Below are 9,666 nucleotides of genomic sequence, written 5' to 3' on the forward strand. Positions count from 1 at the left end.
CTGTGAGCTGAGGGAATTTATGCATCCCATGAAGCCCTTTTTAAAACTCAGCGGATGAAACTGGAAATGCACGGCGCTCCTGAAAAAGTTTGAATTCAACAGGTTTCCACCCAACTTTATTTTTCAACCATTTCACAGATAACATTGGAAATATGAAGATATTAAAGACACCGATCTGACCACGGACACTGAATATGAGCTCTTATGGCACACTGCGTAACACACAGTAGGGTCCTTTCTGACAGCTAAACAGCAGCACAGCAGTGGAAATGAAAACACATCATGGCTGCCTCCTCTACAGTGTTGTAATTACACACACATCCAACACACTAAAAACTGAGGAAACATCTCAAACATCAGACTGGTGGTTGCTGCTCTCTTTTATATGCAAAGCGTCTCTTCGGAGATTTATTGCAGTCATAACTGACAGGAACAAGGGCTGAACTTTGATTTTGGAATATTTTGGGAAATCTATGTTGGGAAAACAGTCTCAGGCTGAATAATTTATAGCTCTCGGTCTGAAATTGTGATGGGAAGCCGAAGATAAGACATAATGATCCCCTCATGAGCCGTTGGACTCTGCATGGATTCTTGTGGAAATACACTTTGTAACAGCACAAAGATTTATTTTTGCAAAACTGAGGTAGGCTGCAGATTTTGCACATCAAACATGCACTAATTTGATGTCCCAAAGACAGATGGATAAATAAATAAATAAATAAATCCCACACATTCCCGACTGAATTACCTCGCAAATGAAAATTGGAAAAAGTAACAAAGCCCGGTCAGCGGTTTCTACTTGTTTAGAGAGAAAGAAAACAAACCAAATAGAACCCCAACTCAGCCTGTTTTCATTAAAGTGCTGGAAAAAAGCCCTCTTTTAAAAAAAAAGAAAAAGAAAAAGAGACTGAATATAAAACAGAAGTGCAGACCAGAATTACGCTGCTTTCGTTTTATCGGGACAGGTTCAAAGACGAGCACTGAGCCCAGTCCAAGATTTTCTCTTAGTTTTCAAATTTGACCAGATGGATTGTTTTTGTTTGGCTCGAGGCTTCATCCAGGTCTTTGAAACCAGTCCCGCAAGCCTGGCTGCAAATATGGAGGTTTTAGTCTGAGTCCAGCTGATTCCTTTAGCGCACAGCCTCATCACAAGAACTCAATACGAACACAGCTAGGAAAGAAGAAAACAGTGCAAATACAAACATTGTGCTTCACAACAGCTTTACAGCGCTCCTCATCTGGGAGACGAGGGGGGGGGGGGGGGGGGGGGGGGGGGGGGGGGGTGACTGACTCTTTGGTTGCTGTCGTTATAGGTTACAGTAAATTTAAAGGGATAAGATACCCAAAACTCACTTTTTAAACAGTCATAAACTGAATGTATGTCTTAGTGTTGCAATGCATAACTTTTTGTAGCTCTTTGTACAAAAAGGAAATTATATTTCTGATGATATCTTATACCTTAGGTCATGAATAGTCTAAAAATGTCACTACATGCACATGTATTGCACCCTGTCGTCTAAATTTTCACCATTTATCACATCACATGAGAAAAACACAAAACAGTTTCAGTGCCTCTGTAACGTACTGTTTAAATGTATTGCACAGGACCTATTCCAATACTTGACACTGCATATTTCTTTCAAAATGAAAGTATGTGACCATTTACTAAATCCCTGCCCAGGATGGTGATTGTCCAATTTCTCCACAGTGAAGGGATAAGAGTTGTTCCAATGCCCACCAAGCTACCAAAAGGCACTGAATAAGACCTCAAATTTGGCGCCCGACTGAAGCTTATAGTAAAATTCAGACTTGGTGTCGTTATTCTGTATACTGTAAATAGTCCGGCCTGTTAAGGTTCAACACACAGGCACATCATGTACATTGTATATAGTGTTATTATTATTAGTAGTAGTATTAAGGTTAATATTGTTTGTTGATTTTATATATATTCTTTTCTTAATAGTGTGAATTATTATATCTTTATTTATATTTATAATAACTGCGGCTGCTGTTACACCCAAATTTCCCCTCTGTGGGACAATAAAGGCTGTTTCTTCTTCTTCTTCTTCTTCTTCTTCTATTCTATAGCTACTAAATGTGGAAGACACTATCTACAATGTGCATCATATTTAGTGTTCATGAGGACTTCATATCACTAGCTGGCTGTTTTATTCTGTGGTATTACACACATTATTAGTCCTCTCAGGACTGGAACATCCACTGTCTGAGAGGCAAAATGTGTATAATGTAGTAGGGGCATGTTTCTTTAAATAGTCATTAAGGTAGGAGCTAGTTAGCAACAAGTATGTGACCTTCAACACTGATGAATGCCACACATCTCTGAAGGGCTTTAATGTTTGAATGTTGTAGTTAAAGGAGGCAGGGGTTAGCAAACAGTGAAAAAAAGTCAGTTTGTCAAGTTTTGGAAAGAGGCCGCTGAGTGGCGTCCATCCCTGCAGTGTGTGGGCTGACCTCGTGGCTGCAAAGGCCACAAGGTCACGAGGCTTGGGTTAAGGCTGAGCCAGGTGCTCTAGCGCCTCCCCCTCGCAGCGCATGCAGTGGTAGCCCAGGCTGGAGGTGACATTGAAGCAGCCCTGGCTGAGGTAGAAGTCCATAGATGGTTTGTTCCAGTCCAGGACGGTGAAGTTGAGCTGGTGGCAGCCGGCAGCCAGAGCCAGCTACAGGAGAGAGGAACCAAGAAGGAAGACAGGAATGGCTGCTGTGCTCAGATGTAGGATGGAAACTTCCACTGTATGCTACCTCTGAGACACTAATTAGCAGTTTTTTGCTAACAAATACTGAAAATAAGAAAAGCCTCGAGGTTTAACTTCTACAGTTTGTACCTGTTTTACTCACCTGTGCCACCTTGCTCATCAGTGCTTTACCAACGCCCTTTCCTGAAACACAGATCACGTACATTACTTGAGATTTACTGCAAATACAGATACACAGTGATGAGGTGAGATCTCCTGAGATGCTGTACTGTACCTCTGAACTCAGGCATCACGTACAAGTCCTCCATATAAATGGATCTGCCGACAAACGAACTATAGGAATAGAAGTAAAGTGCATAGCCGATCTTTGTGTGGCCTGAAAGAAAAATGAAAATCAGTTTCAGGTAGTAAAAGTAATCGCCCTTTAAAAGCAGCCAAACAGTGTCAGTATGTATAAAACTGCTGTATTTCTTTTCCATTAAGTTAATGACTAGCACAATGATTACTAACAGCATAATGCTTTACCTTGTATTGTGCACACGTAACTGTGTATCATTTCCTATACATCAGCGAAGGAATTACTGCAGTTTTAGTGCTGCTCACACTTAAGGGGCGATAATCTGTATAAATGTAACCTCATATTTCCCAGTGTCTGGGCTGGTTGGGTCATTTTAAGCACTATTACGTCTCTTTTTTGACTTTGGTCACTTGGAGGCAGTAGAACAATTTCCAAAAGAGAAGAAGCAGCACTGACATGAATCTGGAGTCATGTTTCTACTGACTCGATGAATCTGAGTCCAGTTACTCTCCTTTCAACTATTTTCTCCTAACTAGTTGGCTGCTGATTGGGTCTGAACGCTTTATTGATTTATTCAGTTATTTTCAGCTGTTCAAAACAACACTAATGAGAGTGGAGCAAAACATTAATGAGGTCCACGACATAAGCAGCCGCTTCTCAGTAATAGACTCTGATTTTTGAGGCCAGTGAATAGTGGATAGTGGTGACTGTGGAAAAAAGACTTGTGTCATGGAAGAAAAAGGCACAGCTGGGTAGCAGAGCGTATATTAATGGTCTAATTACTGCATTCTGAGGAAAAGCTCTGCATCGGCCTGGTTATGTAAGAGGTGTTTAAGGAGGAAGGCCACATCTGCTGTGTGCTGTTAGATTAGGTAACAGAACTAAAAAATATATAGGTTGATGAAGAGGCTGAATAGTTAGTAATTAATGCCTGTGTTAAGTGTAGCTACTGTTTTGTAATTGTTAAAATAGAAATTGGTTTTGTATTTTTCAGTGCTGTGGTCTCATTATTGAGTGTAGAGTTAGCTCATTTGGCCTCTCTGTTGTCAAATACCAGTACTATTACTACTACAGTGCTCAGCTCTAAAAACAATTGTATATGTTGTATCTTTAGACACTTTGTTAATAGCGGCCTGTCACAAAAACACAGAATTTATCTGTTGAATCTACAAAAAAAAAAAATGTCAATAAATCATTTTTAAGGAAGGGAAAGAGGGAGGAAAGGCTGAGGTATGCCACATTACGCAGAAACTGGACTGAAAATCAGTGATGAGCACATCGTTGTCAAAGTTGGCAATCAGGCTAATCAGCTCTACAAAGCTGGTTATCAATTCAAAAATTCAACCTTGGCTTTCCCTACAAGAAACAGTGTTTGAAGTATATAAATCACAAACATGGCCAGATCTACTGGCCAAAGCAGCTGCAAAAGATATGAGAAGTTTACACACATAATACAGGCTGAAAGCAACATAGCTGCTGCAGCTCGATGTGCTAAAAACTATCGACTGGGTAGGTTAATAGACAGATTTCTCATTACGGCACGAGAAGATCTGACTGTGAAAAAAAAACCTGATAAATTCCTTTAAATTAATTTGTTCCTCAAATTAAGATATCTTATGGTGTGTATAACAGTTTCAGCAATTTTGTCTGACATGGAGCCCTGCTGGTGTTTATTGTTCTGAGAGAAGGAACAAATAAAAACATAATTCAAGCTGGTAAGCCTTTTTGTGCCCTGATTGAGGATTATGGTATTTTATTAAGGTATACAGAACAATAAACAATGCTTGCAAGAACATGAAAAAAGCAACAGATGAAGTGGCTCTTTCCTATATTTCTTACTGATGCTCATCAGGCAAAGATAAAGACTTCACACTGACTCTGTAGAACTGCAGGTCTATTTTCCAGAGTACTGATTTCTCATGGGGAGGAGCTTGTGTACGTGCTGCCTGAACATAACCTGCTCTGCAGCTGATTAGTTGTGCAGCATAAGTTACCCTGGTGATGTACCCTGGTAAGACGTGAAGCACCTCTGTAACCCTGAAATCCAAGGTTGAACCTGATGTTGAACCCACTAAAGCCCAAATCCTTCCTCTTGGTAAAGTTCTGTCCTGAGTTTCCCTTTTTGCTTCTCCTGCTCGCTCACTGTGTTGTGTTAGTTTCTTTTTTTTTTATTTCAAATGTCTCTTTATTGATTACTGGAAATATATTGACAGATACAATACAAAGCCATGTGTAGTAATCAATTTTTTAACAGATTTTAACCCACAACCAAAACCCCAGACAGCAGACACACCCACACAAAACTAAACTGAGGTACAATATAGATATAACATTTGCTCAAAGTAAAACAAAACAATACAAAACAAAACAAACAAACAAAAAAAAAACCAGATGAATAATGGCATTTAAGATAACCTTAAGATGATAAAATATATTATCCACAAATATGTATAAAAAGGAAAAAAATTATTATTATTAAAATAAAAAGAGAAAAAAAAGGGTGGGGGGGGGGCGCTAATCAGAGACAATAGTAGTAGATTTCTCATAGACTGTCACGAAGGGGCACCAAACTTTATAAAATAGTGAATATTATCTTTTCTAAGTCCATACACAACATAATATCCCTTATCCAGTGTGAATGAGAAGGGGGAGCTGGATCCTTCCACTTTAATGAGATAGCTCTCCTGGCAATTAAAGATGAAAATGAGAGCATTCTTTGTTTGAAACGTGGTAAATCCAGTTCTGGATGGTGTTGTGTTAGTTTCTGTTACTTTTAGGATTTTGTTAAAGCACAGTTTCCTATTGGCTGCCCGTCCATTTTAAAATTCTTTTATTTGTTTTTAAGTCATTACATGGCCTTGCCCCACCGTATCTCTCCAAGTTGCTGCACTTACATGCTCCTTCCCGGTCACTCAGATCAGCTGAGCACCTTGATTTGCTGAGGACACAGCGGAGGCTCAGAGGAGACAGAGCCTTTGCTGTGGCAGGTCCTAAACTCTGGAATTCACTGCCATTGGGCATTAAACAGGCCTCGTCATTGGCCAATGTTAAATCTGCTCTTAAGACATATCTTTTTCATTTGGTCTTTGACTAGTATGAACTGCTGGTTTTTTTTTTGTTCTTTTTTAAAATTTTTTTTTTTTTTTAGGATAAACTGTGTATTTTATTGTTGTTTTATTTATTTCTTTATTTTTATTCTATTTATGTATTTTTTTTTTTTATTATCTTTTTTAAATTTATCTTCTCGTGTCCTGATGTGTTCTATGTACAGCACTTTGGTCAGTGGTTACTGTTTTTAAAGTGCTTTATAAAAAAACTTGGCTTGGCTAAAGTTTCTTCTTCTAGGTGTAAGATGATCTCCCCCACCTTCTCTGGTCCTGTGCTGTTCTGGCACCTCAGCGATGATCCCATGAAAGAACGGGTTCTTGGAAAAGCCATCTTGCTCCAAGTCTGAAAAGAAATTACAGACATTTAAACACAGCAGACATGTTAAAGTTTTTCCCTGAAACTAAGGGCAGATGTTAACATAATGTTTTCACAAAGGAGAAACTTAGTTTAGTTTAACAGAGAGAACCTTTTCATTAGGATGTCATCTCACTTGTGCCTCTGCAGTGTTAAGGCGCCTCATATTTTGTGATGTTAAACAAAATTTAAGTCAGCAAAAATATCTGATCTGATTATCTGAATATATATATATATATATATATATATATATATATATATATATATATATATATATATATATATATATATATATATATATATATATATATATCAGTGACGTGCGGTGAGGGTCGTGACTGGTGAGGCACTGACGTCATCACATCAGATTTACAAACATATAGCTTATTCACCATTTGATTGGCAACAGTTGTTTTGTTTAACATTAACATAGTCTGAAGCAAACCTTTTAGCTCCGGTGTTGGTCTTCCTTTAATTATTATCTTCTGCTTCGATTGAAAGTCCAGTTTAGAAAATTCTTTCAGTTGAGTTATGTAATCTTCCATGTTGAACATAAGGCCAAGCAACAGGAAAAACTAACTGGCCTTGCTAACTGTTTATGGTAGCTTGCCACCGAGGAGTCGTAGAGTCCCTGGGATCACCAGCGCCCCCTACCATGAGGCACGAGAACTGCGTGCCTCACCTAGTGTCTCTTCGCAGCAGTTTCATGATCGCTCAACACAAGAATGCATTACACACACATACAGTTGTTAATGAAAAAAACAACAAAAAAAACTGTGCATTATATACACCAGCTAAAATATAGAAATTTAGTTCATATAGTAAAAGTGTTAGAACATTTTAATAGCCACATGCAAAGGGAAAGTAATCCGGTCTCACTGCATAGCATGCCAGCACAGTTAGTAGTCATTGGCAATGACTATACTGAGCCGCACCACGGATTGCGCAATCCGTGGTGCGGCTCGCCGGGCTGGTGCCTCACCGTTCGTCTCTTAGTATTTGACCGGCAAATGCAAAAATTCAGCGATTTTGAAAAAACTAATCTAAAAATGGTGTAGTTAAATGGAAAAGAACTTTAAAATACAAATCACTGAATGAATATAACCATTTAATTTATTTTTTAATTTTATATTTCCACGATGACAGGTGAGGCCGTGCCTCACCTGCCTCCCCTGACTGCACGTCACTGATATATATATATATATATATATATAGTGCTGTTTGTAGATTACAGCTCAACATTCAACACCATAGTTCCCTCCAGGCTGGTCTCTAAGCTGCTGGACCTGGGCCTGGGCCAATCCCTGTGCAGGTGGGTTCACAGCTTCCTGACCAGCAGACCACAGGTGGTACGAGTGGGTCACCTCACCTCATCCTCCCTCACCGTCAACACCAGATCCCCCCAAGGTTGTGTGCTCAGCCCTCTGCTGTACTCACTGTACACCCATGACTGCGTGGCCACGTCAGAGTCCAACGTCATCATCAAGTTTGCTGACGACACTGCTGTTGTGGGACTAATCTCCCACAATGAAGAGACAGCCTACAGGAGAGAGGTCTCCCGCCTGGAGAACTGGTGCCAGGAGAACCACCTCCTGCTCAACGTCAGCAAAACGAAGGAACTGATCGTGGACTTCAGCAGGAAGCAGCAGAGGGACTACCATCCACTTCTCATCAGTGGTGCTGAGGTGGAAAGAGTGGACACTTTCAAATACCTGGGAGTGACCATCTCACAGGACCTGTCCTGGACTCATCACATAAACATCACTATGAAGAAGGCCAGACAGCATCTCTACCTCCTCAGGCGGCTGACAGACTTCAAGCTCCCACTCAAGGTGCTCAGGAACTTTTACACCTGCACCATCGAGAGCATCATGCGTGGGAGCATCACCACCTGGATGGGAAACTGCACCAAGCAGGACTTCATGGCCCTAAAAAGGGTGGTTCGTTCAGCTGAACGGACCATCAGAACCACCCTCCCCATGAAGATCCTAAAACAGCCCAGCCACCTCGGACACTCTCTCTTCTCCCTGCTCCCATCAGGCCGGCATTACCGCTGCCTGAGGGCTAAGACTGAAAGGCTGAAGGAGAGTTTTTACCCACAAGCCATCCATCTGCTCAACTCTGAGCCCTAACTGGACTATTATTGCACAATGTAAATTATTATAATATTCTATAATTCTGTGTAAAGTGTGTATAGTGTATAGTATATAGTGTATAGTGTGAATTACTTATTTTTATTCTTCTTATTTGTATGTGTGTGTATATATGGTTGCAGGTACAAAATACATTTCACTGTGCACTGTACTGTGTATAACTGCACATGTGACAAATAAACACTATCTTATCTTATATATATATATATATATATATATATATATATATATATATATATAAAGAATAAGGTCAAAGCAGAGAACCAGAGACATAAACACATACTCTACCTTTCTGGGTGACTTTCACATGGTCTGACGCTTTCTCATATTCTGCCAGTTCCTGGAGAAAAATAAAAATAACATCAGCTGTCATCATTTATTAGGACTTCACAAGCATCACTATTGCTCAGCCGACAGTAAACATGTCATTTACGAGCACTTTATTAGCCTGTTTGCTCTGAAACTAATGAGCAGGACGAGTACGGTTCATCCAATAATATCTCACTAATCTAATAAACAGCAACATAACGTGTTTACGAAAAGCTCTGCTGACGTAAGCCGTGACACGCCACTTAATGTCTTCCCAGTCATCCACAGCTGGGCCGCACGCACGCGCGCACGTGTCCGCTCACCATGATCATCCGCGCGATGTCCTTGCAGTCGTCCAGGTTGGCCGCGCGGATGGAGAAGTCCATGTCGGGGGTGGATCTGATGAGGGGATGCTCACAGTGCCGCGGTGCTGCTCCGGCCCGTTAGAGGACGGATGTGGAGAACTGGGAGAACTGGGTGAACGGCCCGGCTCTTCTTCTATCCTGGACCAGCACGCCGCAACCTCTCCAGAGAGGATGCAAACTAAATAAAGAGCGCCCTCCTTCAAGTAGGAGGTGACGGGGGGTAATGAGCTCCTCGTGTGGACTGAACTGTGGCGGCCTTTATCGGGTTTTAGCTGCAGCTGTTTTAAGAAATCGCTGCCTGACACTTTAGAGACCCGCATCCCATTTATTAGGGCCCGAGCACGAACTGTGCGAAGGCCCTATTG

General features: G+C 40.8%; 1 protein-coding gene across 1 annotated transcript; it reads right to left on the minus strand.

Moving 5' to 3' along the window:
- Nucleotides 1-2,008: 2,008 nt before the first annotated feature.
- On the minus strand, nt 2,009-9,466 carry LOC115797206 (diamine acetyltransferase 2-like). Its single transcript, XM_030753722.1, has 6 exons — nt 9,260-9,466; nt 8,916-8,967; nt 6,379-6,462; nt 2,989-3,090; nt 2,857-2,897; nt 2,009-2,678 (listed from the first exon to the last, which is right to left on the minus strand). The coding sequence occupies exons 1-6, from the start codon at nt 9,320-9,322 to the stop codon at nt 2,511-2,513; spliced, it is 510 nt and encodes a 169-aa protein (XP_030609582.1). The 5' UTR covers nt 9,323-9,466; the 3' UTR covers nt 2,009-2,510.
- Nucleotides 9,467-9,666: the final 200 nt, after the last annotated feature.

The sequence above is a fragment of the Archocentrus centrarchus genome, chromosome 18 (assembly GCF_007364275.1).
Source record: "Archocentrus centrarchus isolate MPI-CPG fArcCen1 chromosome 18, fArcCen1, whole genome shotgun sequence".
NCBI classification, from domain to species: domain Eukaryota; kingdom Metazoa; phylum Chordata; class Actinopteri; order Cichliformes; family Cichlidae; genus Archocentrus; species Archocentrus centrarchus.

Excerpts from the sequence above, each read along its gene's own strand:
- LOC115797206 (XM_030753722.1), bottom strand. The coding sequence starts at position 9,322 with ATGGACTTCTCCATCCGCGCGGCCAACCTGGACGACTGCAAGGACATC. Across the intron at positions 6,463-8,915 it reads TGTGAAAGTCACCCAGAAAG|ACTTGGAGCAAGATGGCTTT; the intron begins GTAGAGTATGTG and ends ATTTCTTTTCAG. Across the intron at positions 2,679-2,856 it reads TGATGAGCAAGGTGGCACAG|CTGGCTCTGGCTGCCGGCTG; the intron begins GTGAGTAAAACA and ends TCTCTCCTGTAG.